The following is a 15962-nucleotide window of genomic DNA, read 5'->3' as shown; positions in this document are numbered from 1 at the left end:
TGGGGAAAGAAGGAAATAAAAGGATGTTGTTGCACTATGGCATTATTTTAATTTTCTGTGCCCACTCAATAAGCACTGCCTTGCTGAATCATGCCACAAACCAGTGGCTAACCAAATGCCTGTAGGAAATCCACAAGCAGTTTCTGAACAGATAATTGAATATGAGCTACCCGCACCTTCCTTTTGCAGTGACTACAATGATGTAAAGGCAGCCTATGAGGCCATGAAGAATGTAGCCTGCTTGATCAATGAGCGCAAACGAAGGCTCGAGAGCATAGACAAGATTGCACGCTGGCAGGTGTCCATAGTCAGCTGGGAGGTAAGGTTGCTCTCCTGTGAAGTTTTAAGTGGCCTGTATCCTCCCATTCCACTCAGGGAAGTTTGAAGCCTTCCTCTAGCCCAGTGGTCCCCAACCCCCGGGCCGGGGACCGGTACCGGTCCGTAGATCAGTTGGTACCGGGCCGCAGCTCCTCCTCGTCCTCCTCCCCAGCTGCTGCCTCAGGGGCTGCCCTGCCACTCTGCCGCCGGCTCACCTTTGGTGCTCTCCGGCGTCCGCCATGGCTGGGGCTCCCCCTCAGTGTGGCACTGGGCAGCTACTTCTGGCGCCGGCCGGAAAGCAAGTGGAGCAGCAACGTCCCTCGGCAAAAGACTACCCCCCCCCGGGCCTCAGTAAAATTTCCAAGTGTTGACCGGTCCCCGGTGATAAAAAGGTTGGGGACCATTGCTCTAGCCTAAGTGGAGGAAGGGTCCTTTGGCTAGAGTGGCTTCTTTAAACCTAAAATAGGATAATGCCCAGTTTAGCATCCATTCTGTTATGTTAGAATTTTGTTGAGATGGAGTGTGGTGTAGTGGTTAGAGCAGCTTTCTCAACCAGGATTTCATGAAACCCTGGGGTTTCTTGGCAGCCCTGGAAGGGTCTTCCGAATGGATGGAAGTTAATTGATTTTTATATATTTAAAAAAATTGTTAAACATTTATTGGGTGATATGACCATATAGAGAATGAGGTGGCTGGATGGAGTCACTGAAGCAGTTGGTGCAAGCTTAAATAGACTTTGAGGAATGGTAGAGGACAAGAAGGCCTGGAGGATCATTGTCCATGGGGTCGCCATGGGTTGGACACAACTTCGCACCTAACAACAACAACGACCATATATGGTCATTTTGACCCATGCACGCCTCCCAAAATGGCCAATGATGGGCCCACTCTGCCATGGAAGCTTGCTGGGTGACCTTGGGCCAGTTACATGCTCTCAGCTTTGCCTACCTCATAAGGTTGCTGTTGTCAGGACAAAATGGAAGAGAAGTATGGAAATGGTTGGGGAGAAAGGTGGGCTATATATGAAGTAAATATTGTATATGTTCACAGAAATGCTAGTTTCTGTGAACTTAGGCAGATTGTAAGTAGGTGGGCAGAAGGGACTGTGTCAGTGCTTGGCTCTTGTGGCCCTTTCTTGCATGCCCAGAGAAATGCCAATCGGCACTTTGGGATCAGGAAGCAAATTTTTTTGTGGGGAACATCACCTGGGCATGAAATTGGGGTCGCTGTGGGTGGGCAGGTAGTTGTGAGTTTCCTGCATTGTGCAGGAGGTTGGACTAGATGACTCCGAAGAGCCTTTCCAGCTTTAAGTTTCTATAATTCTGTTGGTTTTACAAAAGTGTTTAATGTATTGATTCATTTAGAATTATTTTATGCTGATTATCTTGCTGTGGCACTCTGAGAAAGCAACAGAGTGATCCTATAAGAATGTATTGAAGGCAGAAAAAAGGCAAATGATAAAGCACAGAGTGCATAATTCCATTGATTTCAGTGAATTTAACTCTCAGCTGGATAGCAGCCGACAGACTCAGTCCCAAAACAATTTCCAATATAGTACAAAATAACTGTTAAATAATGTCGCAGTAAATCTTGAAGGAAATAAACCTCGAATCTTTTTCTATGTCACAAATAATTTTAGGGGCAAGATATTTTAGGGCGAAGCTCGGAATTGATCCACTCAGGAGAACTGACCAAAGTCTCCAAGCAAGGCAAGAGCCAGCAGAGGACTTTCTTTCTCTTCGATCATCAGCTTGTGTTCTGCAAGAAAGATCTGTTGAGGAGGGACATGCTGTACTACAAGGGCCGGATTGACATGGATGAGGTAGAAGTACTGGACGTAGAAGACGGCAGGGACAAGGACTTCAATGTCAATGTCAAAAATGCTTTCAAAACTCTGAACAGAGCCACGGAGGAAGTGCATCTGTTTTGTGGGAAAAAGCCGGGCGATAAGAAGAAGTGGCTGGAGGCCTGTGTGAATGAGAGGAGACGAGTGCAAGAAGACAAAGAAATGGGTGAGTGTCAGAATAAGCCGAAATTGTGCTCCTGCTTCTTACGTTTTTGCTCTTGGGGAGATTCCATGACGTTCAAAGTTGCAATGACTATTTATCAGACATAGAAGTTTAGGTGGCTTTTCTGTTCATTATTTTGACTTTTAACTAATGGGAGAACAGAGCACAGTAGGAAGTGAGCAGGGGAAGGTTGCTATGCTGCGCTGCTGAGCTGTACCTACTTGGCTGAGTGGTTGTGCTGAGACAGAGGGCTGCCCAGGAGTTTGGGAGCCAAGGAAAACACAACAAGCAGGGCAGGGGAAGGCAGAGTCAAGCTGAGCCATGTCAAAAGCCAGGAAGAGAGCCAGTTTGGTGTAGTGGTTAGGAGTGTGGACTTCTAATCTGGCATGCCCGGTTCGATTCTGCATAGCTGGGTGACCTTGGGCTCGCCACAGCACTGATCTCTCAGCCTCACCTCCCTCACAGGGTGTCTGTTGTGGGGAGAGGAAAGGGAAGGTGACTGTAAGCCGATTTGAGCCTCCTTCGGGTAGAGAAAAGTGGCATATAAGAACCAACTCTTCTTCTTCTTCTTCAAACCAGATTTAGGAGTGGAGTCAGTAGCCAAGCCAAGAGTCAGGAGATAGAGATGTGGGTGAAGCTGAGCTGTGGGTCTGGAACCGGGAGCATAGTCATAGCCAAGCTGAGGGTCTGGAACCAGGAGTTCAAGGCGCAGAGTCTTTGCCATAGCAAACTGGAGCAGGAGTCATCTGGGAAGACAGGCAGGGCAATGCACGTGTTATCCCCATGAAAGACCTGGTTCCAAGTTCCTCGTAAAATACACAGAACTGGGCGGAGCAGTTCTCAGTCATGGGGCCTGAACGTGGAGCTAATCTTCACCAGAGGCCGGAGCTGCTGCCAGGCCCCATCTACCTTGACAATGAACTGCCAAGTGTGTTGATCTTCTGACAGCTGTCAAAGTAGATCAGTCCTTTTCAGTCCTGGCCCTGACCTCGTGGAATGAGCTCCCGGGAGAGCTGAGGGCCCTGATGGAACTTTCCCAGCTCTATAGGGCCTGCAAGATGGAGCTCTTCCACCAGGTCTTTGGTTGAGGCCAGGGCGAATAAGATCTGGGCTTTTCCCTGTGCTAGCTAGGTCATCAGCCACCAAGGTGTGCTCTCCCAGAGGCTATTCTTGTAGTCTCTGATCAGGAAAGGGTGGAGTTATGTTGCCATCAAGGATGGGATTTAATGGGTTTTTAATGGGGATTTTATGAGGATTATTGTTACCTGCCATATGTGGAAAGGTGGCACTATGTGGGAGTGGCGGGATATAAATGTAATCATAAATAAATAAATAATAGATCACCTTTTTGCCATCGCTGCCACTCTGGCGAATGTCCAAGGCTTGCAGGGTTCTTTGTCTGATGCCGGTGGTGCTGCTCCTCTGGCAAGTTCCCAGGGCTCAGAGGGGTCTTATCCTGGGTCTTGACGTAAGCTGGCACAAAGGACTGTGTCTCAGCCGGGCTAGGCTTAGGCTGCTCATCACCCTGGAAGTTCGAGGCTGGATCTCCTAGTGGCTCTAGGAGCAGGTCGAGCAGCACCTCCAGGCCAGCATCTCTAGCCTCTGTGCCGGTGGTGTAGTGGTGCAGGCATGACCATTAATGAGTAGGGCACATAAATAAACATATTATTATGTAGCGAGGCCCGTCCAAACCATCCCCAAGAAATGATGTTTGTGGTGGTGTGGCAGAGCTTCCTTTGTCCATTGATGAAACAGGCAGCAAAGTGAGAGAGAAGCATACAGCCTACAAAGGGCAGCTGTAAACCCCCATTCATACACTCCTCTGCTGGCATTCCCTTGTGTCAACCTGCCTTCTGTACTGCTAAGTAAGTATTTTTGCAGAAAGCAGATCTAGAGCAGAGATCCGGCCTGTCCTCTGTCCAGCCATGCTTGAAATGTATGGCCAAACAATAGCTTTCAAGCTCTCATGGCTTCTGTCTCTACTTAGCATGACTCCAAAGGCTCTGCAATCCTCACCAGAGCCCCATGGAGAGGAGTGACGTATGAGTTGGCACAATTACAGTGATTCGCACTGTTTTCCAGCAGTGTTTCACAAGAGGACAGTGGCATTTTTTTTCCAGCCATATGACTTGCAGCCCAAAGCAGATTCTGTATATACAGCAGACATAATAAAATATATGGTCAAATACCCATGCATTCCCTGTCCAAGGCTTATAGTACAATCCTGAACAGAGTTACACCTTTCTAATTTTGTTGAAATTAATGGGCTAAAAAGGGTGTAATCCAGGTTAGGACCACACTGCTAGACAAGACCATGTCCCAAATTGGTGGTTCATCTGCCCACTGAAACCCAATTCAAGCTGAAATTATTTTTCCGTCACTTCCTGAAGAACTAGGTAAAGGTATCCCCTGTGTAAGCACCGGGTCATGTCTGTCCCTTGGGGTGACGCCCTCTAGCGTTTTCATGGCAGACTCAATATGGGGTGGTTTGCCATTGCCTTCCCCAGTCATTACCGTTTACCCCCCAGCAAGCTGGGTACTCATTTTACCGACCTCGGAAGGATGGAAGGCTGAGTCAACCTTGAGCTGGCTGCTGGGGTTGAACTCATGGGCAGAGCTTTCAGACTGCATGTCTGCTGCCTTACCACTCTGCGCCACAAGCATTTAAGTAATTCTCCAGGGAAATACAGAGAGTGGGATGGCTCCACAGAAACAAACAGAAACTGAGCAGAACCAATGCTGTTTGGAGGATTTGGCCCATATTGTTCATGTGATGTGCATCTTGGTGGTTCTTATCTATTCCTTCAGTGTTCACCAATACTGGTGATTCTAAAAATCTCAGTAGACTTGGTTGCACAAGTATAGTATGGTTCAGAGTTACCTGGATCAAAATTTAATCCATTTTACTTTTTCTTCAGTCTAGTCCTTGGACACTGTAGTAGAAAGTCTGCAATTTTTTCTTAAGGGCACGAAAAAATGCCTCCGTTATTTTCCCAGTGGAGTACAAAGCAAAGGCTTTCTGAGTGCCGCCCCCCCCCCCCCCCCGACTTAATTTCAGGCCTTTTAAGTAGAGCTATATTCCTGGTTTTATTTTATACTTTTAAAGTAAACATTTTAATTTTTGTTGGAGGTGTGAAAATTACATTTTGTTACAGTCATGAGTTGTCTTGGGCATATAATATATGTGAAAAGGTTACATAAAAGTAATAATAATAAATTATAAGGGCATCTATTATAGCTCTTGTCTCAACACAGCCCTATACGTTTGCAGGACATTGCTGACCTAAGCTATTATTGATTTAAATTGTTCAGTGTTCTTTGCTTTAAATAATTACTGCAGTTGAACATCTGAAATTGTATTTATATATATATCTGTCATTTACTCCAAACTGCAGGCATGGAGATTTCAGAAAACCAAAAGAAACAAGCTATGCAGAATGCACGGAAATCAAGACACGGAAAGATTAAAGGTGAATTTTAAATTTTAAAGAATCTGCTTTTTCTCTCTAGTATAGCCTTTCTCAACATTTTTACCATTGAGAAACCTCTAAAACATTCTTCACAAAACCCTGGCTGAGAAAGCCTGCTCGAATATTTTGAAAGCTGGTTCACACAAGATGTATCGCCTTTCTCATAAGGAGCTTTGACTGTCCTTGGGCATTTGTTCATATGGAAAAAGATACAAATTGAGCAATTGCAGTGCCAGCTGACAACAATTCCATTACTTTTGGTGTCTGGCTGGAAAAGAAGTTAAGGAGATCGCAGTTATTGTTGCCTGGTACAACTGATAGTCCAGTTCCCAAGTGTTATTACTCACATGAGCATTATGCTTGGGGATCCTTGGGATAGCTTGATTGTACAGCAAAACATCTTGCATTCACAGGTCCTAAATTGTGAGCCCTTTCTAAATTTCCTCTTTGGTTCCCTACAAATAACAGTTCCCTGTATCTTTCTTTCTTGGTGTTTTCATCCTACAGGTGTGAGCTATAGTGGGTGCCCAGTACCACCACCACACCAGAGTTTGCATCCTATCCACCAGCGTCATATCACGGTACCCACTAGCATTCCACAGCAGCAGGTCTTTGCCCTGGCAGAACCCAAGCGGAAGCCATCACTTTTCTGGCACACTTTTAACAAATTGACACCATTCAAGAAGTGACTGGCTGAAAGTCTTTGGACTGGAAGGGCAGATGTTGAAAGAGAGCAGTTTGGAAGCATGGAATTCATTGGGACACAGTGGAGCTGGGGAATTGTGACTCCTGTTCCAGAGGAGAGGATGTCTGGTTCTTCTCAACCTTCCTCTGTAACCTTTGTTGAGAAGGACGGCGTCTATACCATTAAGTGAAGAAGGCTGTGGTATGCTTTGAAGCAAATATTGACGTGTCAATAAAGATTGCTGATGAAGAGCCAGCCGTTTGGTCACGAGGGCCAATTGCTGCTATCCTAATAGAGCAGCATACTGTTGATGCTGTACTTGTACCAAAGGAATGGTTAAAATCTCTAAATCATGTTGCCTGTCTTAATAATTAATTGATGGCCAAATTTAGAAATAGGACGGAAAGCATTTTTTCCTGTTGCTGCAGATCGCAAAGAAAGGTTTTGTCTTTTTTATGGGCATTGGACGAGTGCGCAGGTCCCCACCGGATGACCAAATAGCTTCTGCTGCAAGAACTGGTGAACCTCATTCCTTCTGTAGTCCACTGCCTGGTTCTGCTGATTTTGCCAAATGGCAATAGGACTTCTTGCAAAGCCTTAACATCTTCCTGGCAAAAAAGACTGCAGAGAATTTTAACATGGTTACCTAAAACTGTAAAAAAAAAAAAAAAGGATTTTTTTACATGGTGTTGCAAACAATGAAGGAAGGAAAGATCTGATGCATCTTGGAGATGATTCTTACCAAAAGCCGTGCTCTGCTGCACACGTGGTATGCACTTCAAAGAAAAATTATTTCATTTTATTTTGGTACTTGCAACTGTTGGCCAGTGAGAACTGCCTCTGTGCTTTCTGGCATGCCTGCATCTACAATATGAAAGCAAATGTTCTGTGTTTTTTTTAATTTCACTAATGTAATTTGTACAAAGATTAACATAAAGTTAACATGAATTGAGACTACTAACACAGGTTTTCTTCCCTACGTCCCCCACGGATACATGTTCCAGCTGGCTCATGTTACTCTTATTTAAGGCCTCCAGGAGGTTCTTGAGCTAGTATGCGGTTATGCTCGTACACACTATCCAAGCAAGATGGTTACTTAGGGTTTGGGGGGGGGTAGCGGTGTCACGAGGATCCTGTGCCAGAGATGAGATGGTGGCATTAAAAATGAAGATGGATAAAAAGAGATGTTAAAAAAGGGTCTAATGTGGCCTAGTTATGGAATATCAAAATGATTTCTTCTTGTTATTTTGCTCTGTTCCATGAAATGAAGTTGTTCTTAACATAGCTTTTACAAAATACTCTACCCAGAGGAAACTGTCAAAAGCTTAAGTTTATGGCACACATTTTATTTCTTTTTCAGTGCTTTATATGTGAATACATATTCTAATGTGAATTATCAACAGGAACGGAGTGGGACAACGTTCCCTTTGTATTTCATAGCTAGCTTCCAAAAAATTCCCAAAGTACTTTCAGTCTGACATAACTTGCTAATTATCATGGTCACATTCAAATGAGTAGCTGTGTTGGTCTGAAGTAGACAATAACATCAGAGTCCAAGAGCACCTTTAAGACTACTCAAAAGCTCACGCCTTGAATAAATCTTTGTTGGTCTTTAAGGTGCTATTGGTCATTTTATCATGGTCACAGTAAAGGTAGATTGACGCATTATTTTTGACTGATGGCAACAGTATTTTGGTATATGTCAAACTGTATGAAAGAGAATGAACAACTACAGCCAAGCTCCTCTATCAAACAGTGAAAAAGCCTTAGGCAAGAGAACTCTCTGTCTGCAATCATAAACTTATTCATGGGGAAGCAAATCCCTTTGAAATTAGCGAAGCCTCTGTGGATATGGTAAGGGCCGAGCTGTTTGTTTCTATGGCTTCTCGCTCCTTCTTGTTCAGCCTTTTAAAATCCCATGGATTTCAGTGGGAATGCTTAAACTGTCCTCGTGGTGTAGTGGTTAAGAGCAGCAAACTGATCTGGAGAACTGGGTTTGTTTCCCCACTCCTTCCCATGAAGCCTGCTGAGTGACCTTGGGCCAGTTGCAGTTCTCTCAGAACCCTCTTAGCATCTACCTCACACGGTGACTGTTGTGGGGATAGGAAGGGAATGTGATTGTAAGCCACTTTGAGTCTCCTTAAGGTAGAAAAAAAAGCAGGGTATAAAAACCTTTTCTTCCTCTTCAGCCTTTCTCAGTCAAATAAATGGGTACTTAAAAGCTCTGACCTGTGTCTGGATTGTACCCTCAAATGTGCATGTATAAAAACTTAGGTGGCAGCATCTGCAACCGTCAATAAAGAGTCTGTGGTAAATGACAAATACTGATCAAAATCACACCTTAATACATTTGTTATCTGATGAAGTGTTGTAATTCTTGCATACACGTTTTTCATGTCCATGAAAAAACGTCTTTTACTCACAAGCATTTTAAATCTGAAGCGATACCTTTGGGTGACGAGGATTCCTTCTGTACATAGCTTCCATAATGGCTGTAAACAGGATCTTGATGCTAAACCGAATTAACCAGCTTGTTGTGAAATGCACCGCTTGCTTTTCAATATTAACGTTTGCCATGAAATACTTAAGAACTGATGTATGTAATAAGAGACTGGCATTTGACCCTGAGCAAGGGTTCCATTGTTAAAACTGGAAAAGGTCATTGCAAGAGATACCCCTTGGGCTGGTACAGTTGTCTGCTTTGAGAGCATAGGTACTGAATGTAGTGGGTGTGCAAGGCATACTGAGAGTGTAACCTCACCACTCACTTTATAATGCTTCATTCACCTCCTGCCAGTGTGGCTTAAAATGGCTTCTTCCACTGTGCCTGTCTCAGTGTTCTCCAGAATTTTAAAACTTTACCATTCTCACTAAACATGAGGAGTGCCTCCGAGGTACGAATGATCCATCCACATAATCATCCCTGTCCCCGGCCAGATGCCTGTCCCATGATTCCAAAGAACGGGTGGGAGACAAAGGGGCAAACTCCATTCTTGCCAGCTGCAGCCTTTCAGTCTCGCCTCTGCCATGCAGATGTGATGCTGACAGGTTGGGTGCACCAAGCCGCAATCAAATAATTTTTATCGACGACCGTTTATGCACTGGGAACTTCACTGCCCCAGTTCCAGTGCAGGAGCAGAAATCGGGGGCGGATGAGGCACACCAGGCCAAATGCTCCCCCGTGTGGGTGCAGGAAGAGGTGGGGCAACCTGCCAAGACTAAAACTCCAGCCTGCAGCCCGGCATGAAACTTCCAGTGCGTAAACGGTCGATGGGAGGCTTCCCTCTGCTTGCCTAGGAGCATGCAGCAGCTTCCGTTGCCCCTTTCCCTTCTCCCCCTCTAGGCTAGTATAGTGGTAGGATTAGAGTAGAGTATGGTGGTAAGAGCCTCTTGTGGCGCAGAGTGGTAAGGCAGCCGTCTGAAAGCTTTGCCCATAAGGCTGGGAGTTCAATCCCAGCAGTCGGCTCAAGGTTGACTCAGCCTTCCATCCTTCCGAGGTCGGTAAAATGAGTACCCAGCTTGCTGGGGGGTAAACGGTCATGACTGGGGAAGGCACTGGCAAACCACCCCGTATTGAGTCTGCCATGAAAACGCTGGAGGGCATCACCCCAAGGGTCAGACATGACTCGGTGCTTGCACAGGGGATACCTTTACCTTTACCTTTATGGTGGTAGTTCCTAGACAAACATGGGCTTCTCACTAACATAAATTGCCTGGGTGTGGTAGGGTACACCCAAGTAAGCTTGATAAAAAAAGAAGAGGGATAGAAAGAACCTCTGTGGAAGATGTTCTCTTCTACAGTCCAGTATCTCTCTTCCTTCCATGAACTGTTAAAGTTTTGGTAAGCAAAGGAGGAGGGAGGCTGAGATTTGCTTATGAATGCACTGATGTTACTGATTTCAGGAAACTCTCCAACATCATAAAAAGAGGGGGATATTGCCTTGTTATGCAAGTTGCTCAGGACAAAATTTCACATACACTACCTTGCACACTTAACTGGCTTATTTTTCTTTTTTTGCCACGACCATTAAAACAATCTTTTGGGGGGGTGGCCTGGTTTTGCTTGGTATGAAGAAGGCAATTATTGTAAGACGTTCTTGCATGGCTACTTTATTTGGTTTGGGAATCTGCTGTCCCTCAAAGATCTGAAGGCTGGAAAAACAGGTCAGATTCTGACTCTAGTGTGACCTTTTGATGTTCCCTGTGAATCAAAAACTCTCAAACCAACTAAAGCAGCAGCTCCCTAAGAAATTCAATATAGCTGTGCAGGCCAGAATACAAAGAGTGGCTTCATATTATCTCCAGGGCTCACACTCACCCCATGGGGGATTGCAGCTTCTTTTCATGGCAGAGAGTCTCCCTGTGTCATATCTCAAGTTGCACTTGGAGCTTCCTTTGGTTTCAAAAGCCTTTTGTCATGGCCCACTAGTGGCTGCTGCTTAAAAAAGACAAACCCAAAGTTATTCTTAGGCATGTCAAATTAGCAGAGCGTTTTTTTTTGGGGGGGGGGGGATCTGCAGGCCGCACAACCAGCTTAGCCCAGGTTCATCACAGCTTGGAAGACCACGGTTAGCACTTGAATGAGAGACCACCAAGGAAGTTAGGTGGAGGAAGGCAATGGCAAAACCACCTCTGCTCCTGTCTTGCCTACAATGCTCCATGGATGGGGTAGCCATGAGTTGGTTGCAATTCGATGGCACTTTCTCTATATCCTCAGTTAGATTGAGGAATCAACTATATATTCCGAAGTGCTATATTTTGGGCTCACTGTAAGCATGCCTTTATCAATCTTAACCAAGTTAACACTTTTTCAAGTGATCCAGGTGATTTTGATTTGCATATCAACACCCACCCACCCCAAAATGATTAGAATCTAACCACCATTTCCACAGCAACCTTTGCATGGTTTTGAAGTTATTTTGTCATATTTGTGTGCAACTACTGAGTGTGACCGTGCCTCGTTTCCCTAAAGTGCAGCTTAGCCTCAGTCCTCCTTGTACAAATGACCTCAGCCTTTGTGCATGAAAGGCAGAAAAGCACACCCTTCCCTCTTTCTTTGGGGCTAAGCTCACACCAAACCCTACCCCTCTTGTTTACTACTAACACCTCTTTCTACAACTAAATAAGCTACTTTTACCAGTGACTTGCAGTTCAATATGAAGCAATGAAGGAGCTTCATTATCAAAATATTTGACATGTAGTTGTGCAGGGCATTCTGTCTCTTTGGTTGTGTGTGTATCTTTTTTTAATTATTATTATCGCTTGGAATTCAAGCCAAAGGACCTTAGCCATATTAAAACAGTGTCTTCTGGTCAACTTCTTTCTCTTTTGTGTACAGCATTTGCATATGTGAGATGCCTTCCAATGATGTGATTTTAAATACTTAGCCATTATTAGGGCTGTTCATTTAACTTGCCTGTATATTTTGTTTTGACAAGTGTTCTATAACATTCTATAGCTTCTGTATATGTGCTCTGTGCATCTTAACTTCTGTGTGCTGCTACCGACATTGCAAGTCAGGGGTTGTGGCATCTGAAACAATAAATGGGCCGTTGACAGCTGAAGTATAATGTATAGGATCCACTTACCTTTCTTTGTATTGGCTGTGTTCTCAGTTGCCAGATTGATTTGCATTCCGTATGCTTTTTCTTGTAAAAAAAATCTATTTTCTGGAAATGAATACAAACGTGCATTCCTTTAACATGCCCTAACTTTATATTGTTTTAATTATAATATGCCTAAGTTAACATTACTCGGCTTTCTTACACAGTTTCATTGTACAGTTTCAATTCTTGTGATCCCCCCCCCCCCCCCCCAAAAAAAATCTTGTGTGAGCTTTACATATTTGGAAGTCACAGCTGGCAAAATGTGGTTTTTAAATTTTGGTTTATAATTCATTCTATTAACTTGGCTCTTTATCTCTTCCCCCTCCCCCCAGTTATACCATTACTTTTTATAAGTTCGCCCTGGAAGCGAAGTCCGCAGTCAAAGCTGAAGTGAATAAATTGACATTTCAATTTCAGCTGGATTGAAAGGCCTACAGCCAGTAATCACTGAAGGATACGTAACTAACTTTTCAATGAAAATGCAACGTCATTCAGTAGCTGCATCATCGGAAGCAAGAAACCAAAACAATCCCACTTAATTCACATAAAAAGGCCTTATTTCTGTGGTTTGGAATATACTGTGAAATAAGAATGTCGAGCTTTGGCAGACAGAAGAAACCAAGACTGGATTTACTTGTATTTTCTCCCCGTACTGAGATATATTTCAACACAAAGCCACTTCAGATTACCCTGCCACCTTCTCTGGGATGCAGCCAAGAAGCGAAGAAACTGACTGACAGGCTTGTATAGTGAAAGTCTGGTATCTTTACTTCTGAGGACATGCTTCTTAGAGACCGTTTACGCCAGGGGTAGTCAAACTGTGGCCCTCCAGATGTCCATGGACTACAATTCCCATGATCCCCTGCCAGCAAATGCAAATGCTGGCAGGCGCTCATGGAAATTGTAGTCCATAGACATCTGGAGGGCCGCAGTTTGACTACCTCTGGTTTACGCACTGGAGGTTTCAAGACAGGCTGTAGACTGGAGTTTTAGTCATAGCAGGTTGCCCCACTTTCTGCGCCCACATGGGGGAGCATTTGGCCCGGTACACCTCATCTGCCACTGATTTTTGCTCCTGCACGGGAGCTGGGGCACTGAAGTTCCCAGTGCGTAAACAGTCAGAGTGTAAACAATGATTGTAAATGTCCAGTGGGGAAAAAAATTGCCAAAACCTGTACCAGTTATATGCACCACGTTTTCAATGCTTTCTTCATTGCCAAGTATAAAAACAACACAATGTCATACAAGGAATTGGAAAAGTATAAAGAAAGGCATGTATGTGTACAAAAACCTTATAGAATGTGTCATTACTTACTCACCAATCAAGTATTTATGGCTGTTACAAATCTTAACACAGCCCGCGGCACCGCAGACTAAATAAAGCCGTAAAGGCTTAGAGGGAGGAGTTAGGGTGGGCTCGGTCTGGGATGAGGAAGGGTGCCTATTGACCCCTTCCTCCGGACAGACCATTGGCCGGGCCAATCCCCGCCCTGCCGACAAGGAAGTTGCTCCCTGCCCGCTGGCCTGAGAAGAGGCACCTTCTCACTGAGCCCCCCCCCTCCCTTAAGGGCGGCGGGCTGGAGCAGTAGGCCCAGCGATGAGCAAAGAAGCCGAGTGGAGAGACTCGCTGCTCTACTACTACTGCATCAAATTCGCCCTCTCCGCCTACTCCACCCTCTTCTCGGTAGGTGACTCGGGGCCCTCCCGCCGCTGCCCCCCGCCGTCTCCGGGATGCCACTGGAGCGCCCGCCACCTCCTTTCAGCCGCTTTCCGCCCTGGAGACCGCTCCGTGCGCCTAGGCGAGAAGGGCGAGCAGGCTCTGTTCCCCGCTGCCGCGTACCCGAGCAGCTTCTCATTGTCTCCATTTTGGTCGCGTCAAGCTCTCTTTGCCAGGCTTCTTTCGCCCGAGGCTCTGGCCGCCGCCCTAGGGAGCCCCCGGCAGCCGCGCTCCGCACGACTGCCGGGGGCTCCCTTGCCTAGCATCCGCTGTATTTTAAGTACAGAGGGCTTGATTACTAGTAAATATATAAGTGACTGAAGTATTTCCTCACTCATAGGTATGCACTGCTTTCTGTTTCTCTGTCGGCGATTCTTTGGCATTGTGTATTTAAAGCTTTTGATAATATTGCAAAATTACCAGTGCTTATATTTGTATTAATAGAGTGCTACTAGCAACTTTGTAAAAGCCATACATACTTGATGATTTGTAAAGAGTAAGTATTGACTCATTCTGAAAGGTTTTTGTATATACACATGCCTTTCTTGTACTTTTCCAACTCCTTGTATGACATTGTGTTGTTTTTATAGTTGCCACTGAGGGAAGCATTAGTCAACCTGTGGTCTTCCAGATGTTCATGGACTACATTTCCCATGAGTCCCTGCCAGCAAATGCTGGCAGGGGCTTGTGGGAATTGTAGTCCATGAACATCTGAAGGACCACAGGTTGACTAGCCCTGGTCTATATAACTGGTACAGATTTTGATAATTTTTTCCCCAATGGATACTTACAATCATTGTTTACACTCTAAGAAGTATGTACTCAGAAGTAAAGATACAAGATTTGCACTATACAAGCCTGTCAGGTTTTTTGCTTCTTGGCTGCAGGCTCCACTGACCGGTCCTTCTCATTTTGCTGCAGCTTCTCTGGGACAGCAGCAAAACCTCTGTCACTCCTACAGAACAAGCACTATATTTTTTACCTAACCTGATAGTAATGCCAAACGTCCTATCACTTCCCACTGGAATGTTATCCTAGCCATTTCTCACCTGGTGAAATAGAGCTGCAAGAACCTACTCTTTAAAATCCTTTCCAGGCAGTAACATATTACTGATGCTACTGATGATTGGGCTTATGATTAGTGGTTATTAGGTAACTAATCTCCTGTTTGGGGCATCTAGCACCTGTATTTCCATAGGCAGGTATGAGGTAGGTTTATATCTGTTCACTTTGTGTGGTCTGTTGCCATAAACCAAATACTGGGTGATAAATGTATACACAGTTCTGAAGATGGCTTCCAGGGGTGTGCATCCTGAAAATTTCTGAACTGAAAATGTACACCAAAGTCTTTGTTTTGGGTTGTTAGCATGATTTCTGGAATGGTAAACAGAAATCTGGAGTTCTCATGAAAAATATCCCAGAAAAAAATCCATGTTGCTTTTATTTTTTATTATATTATAAGCCGCTGCTCCTGGTCTGCCATCTCACAGCGACTAACAGTGTTTGGGTGGTTCCTGCCCCCAGCAGCAACAGGAATCATGCCTTTCACTGACTCTCCTGATTTCACAGGTATTGGCATTCCTTCCTTCCAATTGAATACATGCAAGTGATCAGGACTGTACTCCCAGCCAATCACCATTGGAAACAAGCCCCAGAGAAAGAATGCAAGTCACCCTTGCTAAGCTAGAGCCATTTTACCTTAATACTCCCAACATTCTGAAACTTGGAAGAAAAAAAATCCATGGATATGAATCCTATACTGGTATGGTCTTACCTCCAAATCTGGAATAAATAATGTATGTCTCCCCCATCCTCACCCCTAATTCTGTATTCACAATTATATCACTTCCGCCCCCCCCCCCCTTCAAAGCACTCCTCCCATTACTTCTCATTCAATGCTTTATATTTGTGTATCAGGACCTAAACAGCACCCATGGATATAAATCATCATTGCTTGGTTGATGCTGCTATGTATTTTGTCAAGCATGGTGGCCACTGACACGTGCATAAGAGACAGTATGGATGATTTATACTTACATATCCAGATCCAAACGAGAAGTGTCCTGCTTAGAAAGAGTAAGCATGTGTGTGCTCCTGTTGCTTGCACATGCAGAGATGTCAAAGACCAGTGCTCCAATCACAGTGCAGTCCTAAGCA

The 15962-nt window shown here is 44.8% G+C and overlaps 2 protein-coding genes across 24 annotated transcripts in view; one reads left to right on the top strand and one right to left on the bottom strand.

The window, feature by feature from the left end:
• The window catches only part of SPATA13 (spermatogenesis associated 13), a 159993-nt gene extending 147759 nt beyond the window's left edge, over positions 1-12234 (top strand). For 10 of the 12 annotated variants that reach the window (XM_077341708.1, XM_077341712.1, XM_077341713.1 and 7 more), the window contains 4 exons: positions 190-319; positions 1958-2330; positions 5723-5797; positions 6305-7436. In XM_077341708.1, the coding sequence (XP_077197823.1) occupies positions 190-319; positions 1958-2330; positions 5723-5797; positions 6305-6486 (760 nt within the window). In that variant the 3' untranslated portion in view covers positions 6487-7436. Of the gene's footprint in view, positions 1-189; positions 320-1957; positions 2331-5722; positions 5798-6304 lie in introns of all 12 variants that reach the window. The other 2 variants (XM_077341714.1, XM_077341704.1) reach the window with 1 other exon arrangement.
• The window catches only part of LOC143839553 (uncharacterized), a 35216-nt gene that overhangs the window by 6693 nt on the left and 12561 nt on the right, over positions 1-15962 (bottom strand). For 2 of the 12 annotated variants that reach the window (XM_077341723.1, XM_077341734.1), the window contains 3 exons: positions 15843-15955; positions 12071-12151; positions 7599-10917 (listed from right to left, as the gene is read on the bottom strand). Coding sequence is in view for 1 of the 12 variants with exons in the window: in XM_077341734.1 (XP_077197849.1) it covers positions 15943-15955 (13 nt within the window). In the remaining 11 variants the exon portion in view is untranslated. The other 10 variants (XR_013231758.1, XM_077341726.1, XM_077341731.1 and 7 more) reach the window with 10 other exon arrangements.

Source organism: Paroedura picta, chromosome 6 (assembly GCF_049243985.1).
Source record: "Paroedura picta isolate Pp20150507F chromosome 6, Ppicta_v3.0, whole genome shotgun sequence".
Taxonomy (NCBI): domain Eukaryota; kingdom Metazoa; phylum Chordata; class Lepidosauria; order Squamata; family Gekkonidae; genus Paroedura; species Paroedura picta.
This window is presented reverse-complemented; position numbering and strand designations above follow the sequence as displayed.